Below are 18,251 nucleotides of genomic sequence, written 5' to 3'. Positions count from 1 at the left end.
TTGTTGTACTTTGTCTGATTTGCAGAGTGCTGCCGCATTGTCTCCTTTTTTTCCTCTAGGTCTTTGCCATGGCGGCGTGCACCTGCGCACTGGGAGGTGCTGACTAACCCTCTTTTTTTGCAGATTTACAATGCTGGAGATGTGGCACTCCAGCGAGTCGTGCACTCCTGATTAGCCTGTCTGCCCCATAGGCTGATTTTAATTATTTTCAGTATAAAGCTGTGGCCTGCTCTCACTACATTCATTGGAAGCTGTCTAGCACCAGGAAGGGTATAGAGTGGGCTCAGCATGCATGTTGGTACCTGCATCCCTTGTAATGGAGGCCATTTTGGCACAAAAAACGGAAAAAGGCAGAGTGGATCCAACATGCATGTGGGTCCAACACTCCCTGAATTTTATGGCGGTCATTATGGCGCATAACAGGTAGTATTTAGTGTTAGGACCCGTGTAACAGAGATCGCCTTGACGTTTGGCATACGGGCTTAGATGGTTTTGTACAAAATGCATTGACCAAGCATCTCGCTTTTATAAATAAGCGTAGTATTAGCACCATAATTTTTGTAAGCATTGTTGTACTTTGTCTGATTTGCAGAGTGCTGCCGCATTGTCTCCTTTTTTTCCTCTGCCCCCTCACAGTAGTTATTGCCAGATATGTGCCCCCTCACAGTAGTTATTACCAGATAAGTGTCCCCTCACAGTATTTATTGCCAGATATGTGCCCCCTCACTCTCTTCTCCCCCTCACCTCTAGTGTAGCGTGACCAAGCTCTGTTCTGTCCGAGGTACAGGACACGCCAGCCCCATCAGATTATTGTCCCGGTCACCCGGTTTGGGGGAGGGCCAGCCGGTGTCGCCGCACTTTGAAACAAAACTTGCTCCCCTGGCCGTCGGCCTACCCTTTGTTCCATAATAAAGATAAAGTATTCCCCCATTCCTAAGTGATGTTCCTCATGATCTAGGAAGGAACAACTTTATTGTCAAATATTACTAAATCGTTGGTGGAATTGGTGGTGCATGTAAAAAGAATACTCACCCCTTATGAAGTAGTCTCCCGGTCCCCCAAAGCTGTCCGGACTCGCCTCTTCCTCCCAAGAACTGTTCGGGCAGCCGGGCATGCACTGAACTATCTTCCTTTGTGCTGCGTTGGAGCCATGTATGCGTGGCTCTATTTTAGACACGGCTTGAAGAAAAATGGATCAGCGCATGCGCGGCCGTCCGGCGATGTGCATGCTCCCTGTTAGAATGAGAGGCCGGCCACTGGATCACCAGGGTAAGCTCTGCGCAAGCGTGGCCCATGGATGCGGCCGGCGAGCGGTGGCCGTATCCATGGGCAGCGAATATCAACAATGGATTTGGATAATTATATTTTTAATAATATATATTTAGAAAACGTTCACTGGGGGTATATAATTTAAGCAAACATGATCAAGAAGATGGGAATACACCTTTAATAAAAAAAAAATTTGTTTTTTTTTAACCATTTAATATTCCTGCAAGTGGACTATAATAGATTATATTTTGATCACTTCTAAACTACAATATACTGTTCCTAAAGTGCATTGTATTTTAATGGTAAAGTAAACTCCAGCAAATAATTGCATTGGTATTCTTGGTATTTATTGTAACGCGGCAAAATAACACTTTGTGACGTTTCGGCTAAATAGCCTTTATCGAACAAAAGCCGCGGGCTTGCAGGCCGCATCCGCATTCAATGAGGTAAATGACATAGGTGGAATGGCAAGTGAGGTGATGTTTTATGGGAAATGATGTGCCATTGCAGTTGGAGGTAAAGGAAGTTTGTTTGTGCGTAATAATTTTACAGCACAGGCAATTCTTAGATCCGCACCTATAGCTCCCTTTTTCCTTTCCCCAGCTCGGTTCGCCTACCCCTATCGTTTGGGTGTGTTGTTTGGGTTTGCTTGGGGCTAATATATTTTTTATGGTTGGTGCTCGTCTGTAAGTAATTTTCGGTATGATGGGTAGGTATTTTGCTATATACGGATCTTGTAGAAGGATATGCCAGTGATTTCTCAGGATTTTTTGTATCTGTCTATTGGATATATTGTATTGTGTGATGAACCGGACTATTTCTATAGGATCCTGTTGTTTAGTGGTGATTGATAGGCATTCCTCTTGTGACTGTAGGCTGCTCTTTTTTATGGCATCTTTAACTAATTTTTTGGGGTAGCCCTTATCACGGAACCTATTTTCAAGAATTTTGGTCTGGGTTTTGAAGTCCTCATTTTTTATGCAATTGCGTCTAATCCTTTTGCATTGGCTGTAAGGCATATTTTGAAGCCACTTTTTGTGATAGAAACTGGAATAGTGGATATAGCTATTAGTGTCCACTGTTTTGAAGTATGTTTTCGTGCTTAGATGGTTGTTGTGGCATGAGATGATGATGTCTAAAAATTCTATCTCTACTTTGTTGTAATTTGGAGTGAAGGAAATTCCCCAGTTTGTGTTATTGAGGGAGCTGCAAAAATTTTTTGCCATATCTTCATTCCCATCCCAGATAATGAACAAGTCATCGATATATCTTTTGTAATACACGATCTGTTTGTGACAATCTGGGTGGTTGGTGATAAATTTTTCCCTTAAATTCCCCCATAAATAGGTTTGCGAACGCCGGCGCTACTCGCGTCCCCATAGCAGTTCCTTTGCGCTGGTGGTAGACCGTATTGTGGTATATGAAATAGTTATTCTGGAGGATAAAGCGTAAGCTCTCCAGAAGAAATTCTATTTGGGGTGATGTTAGCGTATCGTCTTTTTGTAGTGTTGTTTTTACACATTCTATTCCTATGTCGTGTTCAATATTGGAATAGAGGGCTGTCACATCCATAGTGAGTAGGCCATATGTATCTTTCCACTCTATTTGTTTTAGTTCTCGGATAAGTTGGCTTGAATCGTGCAGGTAGCTTGGTAATTTCTTTACGTATGGTTGTAAATATATATCCATAAACTGTGATAGATTACTGGTCGCGCATTTTGTATTGGATACAATAGGTCTGCCGGGTGGATTTTGTATATTTTTGTGCATTTTGGGTAAATGGTAAAAATACGGGGTGCATGGTGTTTTGGGGGACAGAAAATTACGTTCTTTTTTATTTATGTACCCTTTCTCATATGCATTTTTAACAAGGGAATTTAGTTTCTTTGTAATTTCAGGAAATGGATCATATGGAATAGGTTCATAATAAGTGGTATCACTGAGAATATTTTGTGCCTCTTTTTCATAGTCATCATAGTCATCATAATTCTGTATGACCAGTCCCCCTCCCTTATCCGCAGGTCGAATGATCAAATCTTCATTCATTCTTTTTTAGTGTATCCAATGCTCTGCGTTCATGGTGTGTTAAATTTCCCTTGGGTGTATAGGTTTTATCAGTTTTTGTTCCATTGGCCAGTTTTTTCAGGTCTGTAGATACAAGATCAAAAAAGGTTGGGATACAGTGTCCCTGACTAAACAGTGGGAAAAAATTGGATTTGGGTCGGACCTCTATATGTTTATAGTTATCTGTTTCCATTTGTTGGATTTCTCCATTGTTTCCTATGGTCTCCTTGTCCTTATCGCTAACCGATTTCTCTCTTATTTTTTTGGGGGGGTGGTTTGTTCTTCTCTACATCAAAATGTCTCTTAATCGTTAGATTGCGCCTGAATTTCTGGATGTATATGAATAGGCCTAGGGAGTCGACCCGATTTCCCTTTTGGCAAGCATCACAGATGAAGATTTTCTATTGAAAATCTGTGGATAGTCCTAAAATAGCAGTGCATGCAAGACTGCCCAGGAATCTCACAGAATTGGAAGACTTTTGCATGGAAGAATAGATGAAAATCCTGCAAACAAGAATTGGAAGACTCTTGGCTGGCTATAAAAAGCGATTACAAGCTGTGATACTTGTCAAGGCGAGTGTTACTAGGTGCTAACCATTCAAGGTGCCCAATTTTCTACTTCAGGTGGTTTTTCTTTTTTTTAAAAATTGTTTTGCTTTAAATACAAAGGGAATGTATCATCTTTAGGGCTCATGCACATGAACGTATTTTATTTCCGTGTCCGCTCAGTTTTTTTTTGCGGACCGTATGCGGAACCATTCATTTCAATGGGTCCGCAAAAAAATACCATTCCGTTTCCGTATGTCCGTATTTCCGTTCCACAAAAAATTAGAACATGTCCTATTATTGTCCGCTTTATGGATAAGGATAGTACTGTTCTATTAGGGACCAACTGTTCAGTTCCGCAAAATACTGAATGCACACGGACGTCATCCGTATTTTTTGCGGATCTGTTTTTTGCGGATCGCAAAATACATAAGGTCATGCGCATGAGCCCTTAACTGTAATGACCGGCGTCACGCAAAGGGAGGGAAATGGGAAGGCCCTGTCTAAGAGAGAGGGAAAGATGGTGACCCCTGACTCACCTTGCGGCTGGCACCTGACTGCCCTGACGTCCCTAGACGGGTTCCTCACCCGTACGCCGATCATGTGCCTAAACCCTGGCTTTCCCTAAGATGAGCCCTATGTAGTGAACGGGGCGGTGGGATCACTAGTCCGCACCACTGACACTAAGAGGAAAACACCAAGGAGAGGACAGACAATACAGACAAACATATAATCCCAGGTGGGCGACAACAGCAGACCACCAAGGCCCAACAGGGATCCGGAGGGAAACGTTCTGGAACAACAACCAGGGAACACAGCTACACAGCTCCAGTGGGTCAGTATAGAAGTCCAGGCAGGAAGCTCTATATCTGGCAACCAGAGAAGTGAGAGATGGGAATATAAGGAGGTTGGGATTGCTGGACAAGAAACAGCTGAGGAGGAGAAGCTACGGATCCCTGAGTGATCCAAAAAGGATTGCAAGGCAAACCCAGAAAGCTACCATTAATAAACAGCACTGTTTTTAGACATAGAGCGCGCAGCCACCCGCTGCGACTTCCTGACCCCGGGTATAACGGAGTCAGGCATGGCTCTTGACACCCTCGTGACATTAACCTTATGTCTTTTGGAGATCATTTCATCTGCAACATGCTTAACTGTTTATAGTAATTATGACCAAGGGTGCCTAAACTTTTGCATTCCACTGTGTATATATATATATATATATATATATATGAATAAAACTACTGAAACATATCGCTCATCCAATCCCTCACACAGGAAGATCAACAGAAAAATAAAAATGTTATCTGTCCTGAAATACAACAGTGAAAAAACTAAAAATGCTTTGTTTATAACATTGAAAATGTGTAGTTGTAAGGGGTTCATTATAGGCCAATTGGTGTGTGGACATTATGTTTATTGTTTGATTTCATAGGCACATGTCGTATACTTCAAGATGATCTTGATGAAAACCACTTAGAATTGGACGATGTGCATGATAATGAAGTATTCTATGCCGAAGGTGAAGTAATCCAGTATAAATGTAAGAATGGATTCTACTATCATGGTCAACCAACTGGAAAATGTTCAGAACAAAAAATGAGCTATCCAAAATGTACAGGTAAAGAAATAAAAACATTTTAACTTTCATGTCTAAGAAAATAAGATCATCTGATGCTCCCAAAATTAATCATATGCAATGTCTGAACTATTAAATGTGTTGTGATAGTCACCAGTAACTTATTATATATTTAAAGGGGTTATCCCATCTTTTGAAGTCGGCCTAATTGTGTAGTTTTTGACACCAGTATCAACTTACCCAATAGAAGTTATTAGAGATTCGTCCTCCCTTCTTATATATTTGACCTTCTTTTGTAGCCTTGTTTACTGCCGGTCGTTATAGGTTACGGCCACCCCAGCAACATCGGAGCATTTGCCGCGCTTGCGCGCTATCCTCTTATATTTTTTTTTATGCAGCCCAACCTGACTCTCGGGCTTGCGCATTTTCGCGCCTGCGCGGTGGATTCCTTTAGTTGCGTCCTGTGTTTTTTTTTTTTAAGAGAACTCTCTGCGCCTGCGCGCTTGTTAGTTCTCCTGCGCTTGTAGCTATATATATATCAATGAAAAACAGAGCAGCACTCCGGTATGGTGAAAAAAAGAAAGCTGTTTATTCACCCAGTGGTGACGCAACATTTCGGCTCCAACATGAAGCTTTTCTCAAGCAATGTAACAAAGCAAACTGAACATACTTATAGTGTGAGGAAGTGACATCATCAAACATAATTATCATTAACCCATGCTTATACAGGTGATAATTAAAAAAATAATGATACATGTGTATACATTTGTAAATCAGGTGAACACAGTGCTTGGACATAAAATAGAGCCGTGATACGATTGCATATCATAATACATTATCTGAATAAATGCAAAATTCATGTGTATAAAGTGCACTTGTGCAATGACCCAGGAAACAATTGGTTAAAATAAGGAGCTATTACCACACATTCATCATGGGGAGTGGTCAGGTCACATGACTATGGACACGGATGCATGCATACAATCAAACACCTTACCAATACCCGATGTGACTCCATTGCCAAATTCAGCATCTAAGCATCTCAGATGCGCGTGCGCCCGTTGAATGCGTCATCTGACGGACCAACACATATGCGATCAAGTGCGCATGCGCCAAGACCCGGACGCATTCGCGTCATCTGAAATACACAGTACGCGTATGGCTAGATAATCGCGTCACATCAGTGTCATCACAAAGCCTCGCGATAATTCACAAGCACCCAGTACTCCTGCACAATCCACCATATTGGTGAAGGTAAAGCCAGGTCAGGCACATAAGCAACCGCGTCATGACCTGTGCCAACCATTGACCAATGTACTGTGCATACACACCACAGACAAATCGTTACTTTTTGGTCTGCTGTGTCCAAATCTGAGCGCCGTCAGGCACCACCGCTTGACACATATATAGGGGACATCACATGGGCAAGACCGCGGTAGCAGCTTCCCCATATGTTATCCATCTCATATACCACGTAACAATGAGGGATCTCCTCAACCCATCCATACTCAGGAGACTGTAATTATGTAGCACTGTAGGCGATGTATTGTTGACACTGGTGATAGACATATAGTGGAGTTCGGGGATTGTAGCTGGGATGACTGCGCAAGTCCATGCTCATTTCACGCAACCTTCGGCCATCGACCATGATATAACTGTGTGAGTAAAAGAGAGAAAAAATTAGCTTAATTAGTATCTGTATGCTTATATAAATAACAGAATAAAAATTACATTACTACCCATCACAGGAATAGAGCATAGAGTGAATCAAAAAATGGGTCAGGGCAAGCTATCGACCAAATACCTGTCCTAAATTGAGATCAACATTGAGGCCATGTGGTTTCATGGAGTTTAAAGTAAAAATCCAATGGATTTCTTTCTTTTTGAGAAGTGCAATTCTGTTACCACCCCTCCTCGGCATGGGTACATAATCCACAATCCAACACTTAAGATCCCTTTCCTTGTGTTTGAGATCCGTAAAGTGTTTAGAGACTGGAAGATCCAATCTTTTTTGATACTTAAGCGGTGGTTGTTCAGTCTAGACTTAAAGTCTGTAGATGTTTCCCCAACATATAAAATATTGCAAGGACAGGACAGTACATATACCACATGATCAGAAATACATGTCAGATGAAAATGGATGGGATAAGCAGCCCCCGTAGACGGATGGATAAAAGAGGAGGCTTGGCCCATGTATCTGCAATTGACGCAACCAAGACACGGAAAACATCCGCGTCCGGGACGCGTCAATGTGGATTGTCGGAGGATTTTTTTTGTCCCCACATCAGCCCACAGCAATTGGTCCCTGAGACTCTTGGACTTTCTGTAAGAGAACAATGGTGGGGAATCAAATTCAGGAACACTCCTGATGGAGCCAGCAAGAACAGGCCAGTGTCGTCTGATGATATGACTAATATTGACGCTGGCCTCAGTATACCTAGACACAAATGGGATCCTAGACACCCCACTTTTAATCGATGGGCCGGACAGGATTTTCTGCCTGTCCATCACCATCACTGTGTTACGGTGTTCTTCCAATAATTTATTGGGATAGCCACGTTTTTTAAACCTGTGTAGCATGTCATCCAACGTGTGTCTGGAATCCAGATCATCAGAGACAATTCTCTTGGCTCGCACCATTTGCGAGTACGGAAGAGAACGTATCATTCTTTTAGGAATTCTTTGAGAACAATACCTTGGTGTCTAAAAATTGCAATTCACTAGTGGAATGTACCAAGGTAAATTGTATGGACGTATTTACTCTGTTAAGGATCCTGTGGAACTCAATCAGTTGTTCCTGATTGCCTGTCCAAATGAGGAAGACGTCATCTATGTATCTCCACTCTCCAAAGATGGTGAGGTCGAGGAACGTAATTTGTGATTCATCGATCTCAGATGTAAAAAACAGTCCCATCGTGTTGTTGTTCAGGTCTGTGACAAAGCTGTTAAAATTATCTACACTTCCCGACCACAAGATCAGCACATCATCGATGTAACATAACCAGAAATTAATATGGTCAGCCCATCTCTGGTTGTTGTCAGCAAACACAACTTCCCGTTCCCACCAGCCCAGGTAGAGGTTGGCGAAGTTGGGGGTACAAGGGCTCCCCATCGCCACCCCCCTGAGCTGGTGGAACATACGGTGATCAAAAAATAAATAAATTGTGTTCAAGAATGAAGTTTATAAGTTCAAGAACAAATTCGTTATGCTGCCAAAGATGGATGCCGGGGTAGAAAAAACTATCGGGGGGGATCCTATAATAAGGCTGGACAGGGTTTTTTAGATCAGAACTCTACGTACCCCCTACGAAACCGAGCACTGCAACAACCTCAGGGAGCAGGAGCAACACCGGTCCTAAAATAATTAACTTGTCGGGCCATACCCTAACAAATACGGAAATAAAGGTCCTCGAGAAGGGTCTCTCCTTTGTCCCAACACCCAAGTACAATCCTTTTAACCACCTCCCGACCGCCTAACGCACGGATGCGTCCGGAAGGTGGTTGATTCATTCCTCCTGGACGCATCCGTGCGTCATCTCGCGAGACGCGAGATTTCCTGTGAACGCGCGCACACAGGCGCGCGCGCTCACAGGAACGGAAGGTAAGAGAGTTGATCTCCAGCCTGCCAGCGGCGATCGTTCGCTGGCAGGCTGGAGATGTGATTTTTTTAACCCCTAACAGGTATATTAGACGCTGTTTTGATAACAGCGTCTAATATACCTGCTACCTGGTCCTCTGGTGGTCCCCTTTGTTTGGATCGACCACCAGAGGACACAGGTAGCTCAGTAAAGTAGCACCAAGCACCACTACACTACACTACACCCCCCCCCGTCACTTATTAACCCCTTATTAGCACCTGATCACCCCATATAGACTCCCTGATCACCCCCCTGTCATTGATTACCCCCCTGTCATTGATCAACCCCCTGTAAAGCTCCATTCAGACGTCCGCATGATTTTTACGGATCCACTGATAGATGGATCGGATCCGCAAAACGCATCCGGACGTCTGAATGAAGCCTTACAGGGGCGTGATCAATGACTGTGGTTATCACCCCATATAGACTCCCTGATCACCCCCCTGTCATTGATTACACCCCTGTCATTGATTTCCCCCCTGTAAAGCTCCATTCAGACGTCCGCATGATTTTTACGGATCCACTGATAGATGGATCGGATCCGCAAAACGCATCCGGACGTCTGAATGAAGCCTTACAGGGGCGTGATCAATGACTGTGGTTATCACCCCATATAGACTCCCTGATCACCCCCCTGTCATTGATCACACCCCTGTCATTGATCACCCCCCTGTAAAGCTCCATTCAGACGTCCGCATGATTTTTACGGATGCACTGATAGATGGATCGGATCCGCAAAACGCATCCGGACGTCTGAATGAAGCCTTACAGGGGCATGATCAATGACTGTGGTGATCACCCCATATAGACTCCCTGATCACCCCCCTGTAAAGCTCCATTCAGATGTCCGCATGATTTTTACGGATGCACTGATAGATGGATCCGATCCGCAAAACGCATCCGGACGTCTGAATGAAGCCTTACAGGGGCATGATCAATGACTGTGGTGATCACCCCATATAGACTCCCTGATCACCCCCCTGTAAAGCTCCATTCAGATGTCCGCATGATTTTTACGGATGCACTGATAGATGGATCCGATCCGCAAAACGCATCCGGACGTCTGAATGAAGCCTTACAGGGGCGTGATCAATGACTGTGGTTATCACCCCATATAGACTCCCTGATCACCCCCCTGTCATTGATTACACCCCTGTCATTGATCAACCCCCTGTAAAGCTCCATTCAGATGTCCGCATGATTTTTACGGATGCACTGATAGATGGATCGGATCCGCAAAACGCATCCGGACGTCTGAATGAAGCCTTACAGGGGCGTGATCAATGACTGTGGTTATCACCCCTGTCATTGATTACACCCCTGTCATTGATCAACCCCCTGTAAAGCTCCATTCAGATGTCCGCATGATTTTTACGGATGCACTGATAGATGGATCCGATCCGCAAAACGCATCCGGACGTCTGAATGAAGCCTTACAGGGGCATGATCAATGACTGTGGTGATCACCCCATATAGACTCCCTGATCACCCCCCTGTAAAGCTCCATTCAGATGTCCGCATGATTTTTACGGATGCACTAATAGATGGATCCGATCCGCAAAACGCATCCGGACGTCTGAATGAAGCCTTACAGGGGCGTGATCAATGACTGTGGTGATCACCCCATATAGACTCCCTGATCACCCCCCTGTCATTGATTACACCCCTGTAAAGCTCCATTCAGACGTCCGCATGATTTTTACGGATCCACTGATAGATGGATCGGATCCGCAAAACGCATCCGGACGTCTGAATGAAGCCTTACAGGGGCATGATCAATGACTGTGGTGATCACCCCATATAGACTCCCTGATCACCCCCCTGTCATTGATCACCCCCCCTGTCATTGATCACCCCCCCTGTCATTGATCACCCCCCCTGTCATTGATCACCCCCCCTGTCATTGATCACCCCCCCTGTCATTGATCACCCCCCTGTCATTGATCACCCCCCCTGTCATTGATCACCCCCCCTGTCATTGATCACCCCCCCTGTCATTGATCACCCCCCCTGTCATTGATCACCCCCCCTGTCATTGATCACCCCCCCTGTCATTGATCACCCCCCTGTCATTGATCACCCCTCTGTAAGGCTCCATTCAGACATTTTTTTGGCCCAAGTTAGCGGAATTATTTTTTTTTTTTCTTACAAAGTCTCATATTCCACTAACTTGTGTCAAAAAATAAAATCTCACATGAACTCATCATACCCCTCACGGAATCCAAATGCGTAAAATTTTTTAGACATTTATATTCCAGACTTCTTCTCACGCTTTAGGGCCCCTAGAATGCCAGGGCAGTATAAATACCCCACATGTGACCCCATTTCGGAAAGAAGACACCCCCAGGTATTCCGTGAGGGGCATATTGAGTCCATGAAAGATTGAAATTTTTGTCCCAAGTTAGCGGAACGGGAGACTTTGTGAGAAAAAAATTAAAAATATCAATTTCCGCTAACTTGTGCCAAAAATTTTTTTTTTCTATGAACTCGCCATGCCCCTCACGGAATACCTTGGGGTGTCTTCTTTCCAAAATGGGGTCACATGTGGGGTATTTATACTGCCCTGGCATTCTAGGGGCCCCAAAGCGTGAGAAGAAGTCTGGTATCCAAATGTCTAAAAATGCCCTCCTAAAAGGAATTTGGGCACCTTTGCGCATCTAGGCTGCAAAAAAGTGTCACACATCTGGTATCGCCGTACTCAGGAGAAGTTGGGGAATGTGTTTTGGGGTGTCATTTTACATATACCCATGCTGGGTGAGAGAAATATCTTGGTCAAATGCCAACTTTGTATAAAAAAATGGGAAAAGTTGTCTTTTGCCAAGATATTTCTCTCACCCAGCAAGGGTATATGTAAAATGACACCCCAAAACACATTCCCCAACTTCTCCTGAATACGGCGATACCACATGTGTGACACTTTTTTGCAGCCTAGGTGGGCAAAGGGGCCCATATTCCAAAGAGCACCTTTAGGATTTCACAGGTCATTTACCTACTTACCACACATTAGGGCCCCTGGAAAATGCCAGGGCAGTATAACTACCCCACAAGTGACCCCATTTTGGAAAGAAGACACCCCAAGGTATTCCGTGAGGGGCATGGCGAGTTCCTAGAATTTTTTATTTTTTGTCACAAGTTAGTGGAAAATGCTGATTTTTTTTTTTTTTTTTTTTTTTTTATACAAAGTCTCATATTCCACTAACTTGTGACAAAAAATAAAAACTTCCATGAACTCACTATGTCCATCAGCGAATACCTTGGGGTGTCTTCTTTCCAAAATGGGGTCACTTGTGGGGTAGTTATACTGCCCTGGCATTCTAGTGGCCCAAATGTGTGGTAAGGAGTTTGAAATCAAATTCTGTAATAAATGACCTGTGAAATCCGAAAGGTGCTCTTTGGAATATGGGCCCCTTTGCCCACCTAGGCTGCAAAAAAGTGTCACACATCTGGTATCTCCGTACTCAGGAGAAGGTGGGGAATGTGTTTTGGGGTGTCATTTTACATATACCCCTGCTGGGTGAGAGAAATATCTTGGCAAAAGACAACTTTTCCCATTTTTTTATACAAAGTTGGCATTTGACCAAGATATTTCTCTCACCCAGCATGGGTATATGTAAAAAGACACCCCAAAACACATTCCCCAACTTCTACTGAATACGGAGATACCAGATGTGTGACACTTTTTTGCAGCCTAGGTGGGCAAAGGGGCCCATATTCCAAAGAGCACCTTTCGGATTTCACAGGTCAATTTTTACAGAATTTGATTTCAAACTCCTTACCACACATTTGGGCCCCTAGAATGCCAGGGCAGTATAACTACCCCACAAGTGACCCCATTTTGGAAAGAAGAGACCCCAAGGTATTCGCTGATGGGCATAGTGAGTTCATGGAAGTTTTTATTTTTTGTCACAAGTTAGTGGAATATGAGACTTTGTATGAAAAAAAAAAAAAAAAAAAAAAATCATCATTTTCCACTAACTTGTGACAAAAAATAAAAAATTCTAGGAACTCGCCATGCCCCTTACGGAATACCTTGGGGTGTCTTCTTTCCAAAATGGGGTCACTTGTGGGGTAGTTATACTGCCCTGGCATTCTAGGGGCCCAAATGTGTGGTAAGGAGTTTGAAATCAAATTCAGTAAAAAATGACGAGTGAAATCCGAAAGGTGCTCTTTGGAATATGGGCCCCTTTGCCCACCTAGGCTGCAAAAAAGTGTCACACATCTGGTATCTCCGTACTCAGGAGAAGGTGGGGAATGTGTTTTGGGGTGTCATTTTATATATACCCATGCTGGGTGAGAGAAATATCTTGGCAAAAGACAACTTTTCCCATTTTTTTATACAAAGTTGTCATTTGACCAAGATATTTATCTCACCCAGCATGGGTATATGTAAAAAGACACCCCAAAACACATTCCTCAACTTCTCCTGAGTACGGCAATACCAGATGTGTGACACTTTTTTGCAGCCTAGGTGGGCAAAGGGGCCCATATTCCAAAGAGCACCTTTCGGATTTCACAGGTCATTTTTTACTGAATTTGATTTCAAACTCCTTACCACACATTTGGGCCCCTAGAATGCCAGGGCAGTATAACTACCCCACAAGTGACCCCATTTTGGAAAGAAGAGACCCCAAGGTATTTCGTGATGGGCATAGTGAGTTCATAGAACTTTTTATTTTTTGTCACAAGTTAGTGGAATATGAGACTTTGTAAGAAAAAAAAAAAAAAAAAAAAAAATCATCATTTTCCGCTAACTTGTGACAAAAAATAAAAAGTTCTATGAACTCACTATGCCCATCAGCGAATACCTTAGGGTGTGTACTTTCAGAAATGGGGTCATTTGTGGGGTGTTTGTACTGTCTGGGCATTGTAGAACCTCAGGAAACATGACAGGTGCTCAGAAAGTCAGAGCTGCTTCAAAAAGCGGAAATTCACATTTTTGTACCATAGTTTGTAAACGCTATAACTTTTACCCAAACCATTTTTTTTCTACCCAAACATTTTTTTTTTATCAAAGACATGTAGAACTATAAATTTAGAGCAAAATTTCTATATGGATGTCGTTTTTTTTTGCAAAATTTTACAACTGAAAGTGAAAAATGTCATTTTTTTGCAAAAAAATCGTTAAATTTCGATTAATAACAAAAAAAGTAAAAATGTCAGCAGCAATGAAATACCACCAAATGAAAGCTCTATTAGTGAGAAGAAAAGGAGGTAAAATTCATTTGGGTGGTAAGTTGCATGACCGAGCAATAAACGGTGAAAGTAGTGTAGGTCAGAAGTGTAAAAAGTGGCCTGGTCTTTCAGGGTGTTTAAGCACTGGGGGCTGAGGTGGTTAAGAATGCCGTGGACCTGAACCTCTTTGCGCGTAAATTGCGATGGTATAAGTACTTTTGTAATATTGAGAAGAAACAAAGCGCAGAGATGGGTGTCCCCAGAGACATGGTATCAGATGTTAAATTGTTACAAAGCCTGACAGCGGCTAATGAACCGGTCCTAGGTGAGGGGCCTTTTACATCTTTTAAAAAAAAGAGTAAGAGGGCACCCCCCATAGGCGAGACGAACTGTGTGGACGTGTTCTTATAATTGGTCAGCACTGACCTAGAGACCACCCACCTGTATTCAGCACCACAAAATTGTACTCAGGATGAACTGTGTGCACTGGATGACTTGTCTAAAAACAAAACTATTGTGATTAAACCATCAGACAAAGGTGGGAACACGGTCATCCTGAGTACAAATAATTATGAAGCAATGTGTGAGAATCTATTAGCTCCTCGTGATTGGTATGAAATTCTTCATAGCGACCTGACCCCTGCTTATAAAAATGAATTAAAATGTATTCTAGATAGGGCAAAACATGCCAAACTGATTAGTTTTTTTTTAATAGTATCTTTTTATTTATTAATTTAGCAAAAAGCATAACAAACACATTAAATACAGACAATCATCAATTGAGTCCAGTACAAATCAAATACATGGGATCAATCATAACTGTTCCTCATGACCCAAGTTTGGGACAGAAGAAAAAGATATCACTTTCAGGATGAACAGTACCCAACATATCAATCCTAAGGAAGATTAAAAGAGTACTGCACACACACACACACACACACACACACACATTCACACACGCCTTCATTGGTCAGAACAGTCTTTCAGTCATCTATGGTACTAGAGTCTGGGCTCCAATCCAGGGGTCCCATATCTTCATGAAGCGATCAGGGGTCCCTCTTCTCTCATACACAAACTTGTATAATTCAAGATCAGCATTAACTAGATGTACCCATTGTTGCACAGTAGGATTCTTAGGAGGTTTCCAGTTGAGAAGGATAGTTTTCCTAGCATAATATAAGAGTATTCTATACAGCTTCCTGCCAAATTTGGTGGGAACAATCTCGTTGGCTACTCCCAACAGACTAGTGAGTTCAGTACAGACGTTAGGAAAGCCTAGTTTGTCATTAAAATATTTATGGATCTCTTCCCAGAAGCCATGAATAATCGGACACTGCCAAACCATGTGTATAAGACAACCGTTTTCATGTCCACATCTTGTACAATGAGGGTTCGGCAATTTACCCATTTTAAATAGTCTCACAGGAGTATAATAAATCCTATGAAGCCATTTAACTTGAATCAACTGATCCCTAGCACTTACCACTGTAGATCTCCATGTACAGCTAGATTCTTTAACATGAACATCTTCCAAACCTTCAATGTCCCTTTTCCACCTAACAAATGCCCTGTCTAGGGGGGAGTCCTGCAACGCCATCAACGACGCATACAGGGTCGACACTGGTTTGACCAACGGAACCCTCCTAATCGCTGCCTCAACTGTACCACACTCCAGCTTTAAAGGTTCTCTACCAAACTGAGCCTGACAGGCATGCCTGAGTTGAAGATATCTATACAAACAACGCTGGGGCAAATTAAACTCCTGTTTCAAACTATTAAAGGTTCTAAATAGGCCCTTATCATATAGTTGGGTAAGGTAGTGCACCCCCCTCTGAGGCCAAAATTCAAACTCCAGTAATGAGAACAGCTCCGGAAGCACTCTGTTTCTCCACAAAGGCAAATATGGCGACCAAGTAATATCATTCTCATCAGGGTTACATTTCTGACCCCATTTGACCCACATCTGTACTGCAGCAGCCATCGATTGGGTGTAGTGTATTGTAGACCTAGCCCCCCTTCTATACGCCAAGTTCGTAAGTGCCTCATAGGACCCCAATAAAGCTGCCTCCAACACTACCGCCGGGTTACCTGAGTCAGCCCGTACCCACCACGCCACATAGCTCAGCTGCACCGCTACATAGTACATGTACAGGTTTGGCAAGGCAAGACCCCCCCGCAGGTAAGACGCCTGGAGGGTGGATCTCGCTATTCTGGGAGAAGACTTATTCCATAGAAAGGGAGCGATTATTCTATCCAAAGTAGCAAAATGTCTCTTGGGGAGTAACACTGGGGCAGCCCTATATAAGTATAGCAATTTTGGGAGAAGAATCATTTTTACCACATTGATACGCCCAATCAGAGTTAAAGGAAGGTTTTCCCAAGCCTCTAGCTTTCGAGTAATGGATTGCATTGTAGGAGCAACATTCAAATCATAAAATTTTTCCACTTCTTTATGAACAATAATCCCCAAATATGTAAATTGCTCCACAATCTGAAGCTTATTGTTCACCGAAATGCGAGCTGGGTCAACATCATCAACCAGACATAGACTAGACTTAGCCCAGTTCACACGGAGACCCGAGAAACCCCCAAATTGATCAACAACACCTAAAAGGGTATCCAAGGATTTCCCTGAATCTGCTAGGTAAACCAGCATGTCATCAGCATATAATGAAAGCTTTTCTGATATTCCAGCTATTTCCCAGCCTTCTATACCTGAATTAGAGGATATGAGTATCGACAAAGGTTCCATAATTAATGCAATTAACAGGGGGGAGAGAGGGCAGCCCTGTCTAGTGCCTCTACCCAAGGGGAAGGAGTCCGATGTGTACCCATTCACCCTGACTCTCGCCGAAGGGGATCTATAAAGCATTTGTAACCAGCACAAAAATTTCTCCGGAAAGCCCATTTGAGTCAGCACTGCCCACATAAATTCCCATTCTACTGAATCAAATGCTTTTTCATTGTCTAAGGACGCAAGAGCCCTCATACCTCTATTATCATGTTTGACCTGAAGATTAGTGAACAATCGCCTTAAATTAATATCTGTGGTTTTCCCTGGCATAAAACCCGATTGATCTACCCCAACCAAGGAGAGAATTACCCCCCGCAATCTTAACGCAAGTACCTTCGCAAAGATTTTGACGTCAAGATTCAGAAGTGAGATAGGTCGATAAGAGCTACACTGGTCAGATGGTTTCCCCGACTTGTGAATCACTACTATCGTTGCCTCCAGAAAGTACGGTGGCAACGAACCACTTTCCAGTGCATACCTCAACAGATTCCCAAATCTACTAACCAGGTCTTTAGAAAATCGCTTATACCATTCAGCAGGAAATCCATTGGGTCCCGGGGTTTTCTTGGTTGCTAAGGAACTAATGGCCGTTTCAATCTCCAGGTCAGATATGTCTGCCGCCAGTGCTCCCCTGTCATCTCTGTCCAAAGAAGGCTAAGAAATTGACAATTTCCTCCGAAGTACACGTGATCTTGGGGGCATACAATGTCTCATAATAGGAGGCAAACTGTCGGCAGACATCTCTAGGCTCCCTCAATAAGATCCCTTGGTCATTCAGAACTCCCGCCACCACCGTTTGCTGTGTCTCAGATCTAGTCAAGTACGCCAAGGCCCTGCCACACTTATCCCCATCTGAAAAAATAGTTTGCCTCTGAAGTTTCTTCTCAGTATATTCAGTTAAATGCAAAGTAAACCTACGCTGCGCCTCAAGCCACAAAGTCTGCTTCTCATGGCACGGATCTAGTATATATAACCTCTCCTTATCAGCTAGTTCCGTCTCTAGTTTTATCCGTTTGATATTCAGTTCCTTTCTATGAGTTGCAATAGCAGCAATCAATGCCCCTCTCATTACTGATTTGAAAGCATCCCATTCTACCAGAGGATTCGTAGACCCTTCATTTTCTGCCCAGTAGTTCCCCATTGCATCTAGACTCTCGCTCACCACAGGTAATACCTCGAGCCACATAGG

The 18,251-nt window shown here is 43.2% G+C and overlaps 1 protein-coding gene across 9 annotated transcripts in view; it reads left to right on the top strand.

Annotated features, from left to right (window-relative positions):
- Window positions 1-18,251, top strand: part of CFH (complement factor H) — a 1,589,177-nt gene that overhangs the window by 1,292,575 nt on the left and 278,351 nt on the right. For 6 of the 9 annotated variants that reach the window (XM_040407275.1, XM_040407278.1, XM_040407279.1 and 3 more), the window contains one exon: window positions 5,315-5,500. The exons of the other annotated variants lie outside the window; for them this stretch is intronic. In XM_040407275.1, coding sequence (XP_040263209.1) covers window positions 5,315-5,500 — 186 coding nt within the window. The remainder of the gene's footprint in view (window positions 1-5,314; window positions 5,501-18,251) is intronic. 9 annotated transcript variants of the gene reach the window in all.

The sequence above is a fragment of the Bufo bufo genome, chromosome 9 (genome assembly GCF_905171765.1).
Source record: "Bufo bufo chromosome 9, aBufBuf1.1, whole genome shotgun sequence".
NCBI classification, from domain to species: Eukaryota; Metazoa; Chordata; class Amphibia; order Anura; family Bufonidae; genus Bufo; species Bufo bufo.
Note: the sequence above shows the minus strand (reverse complement) of the source record. Positions and strands in the feature narration are given on the sequence as shown.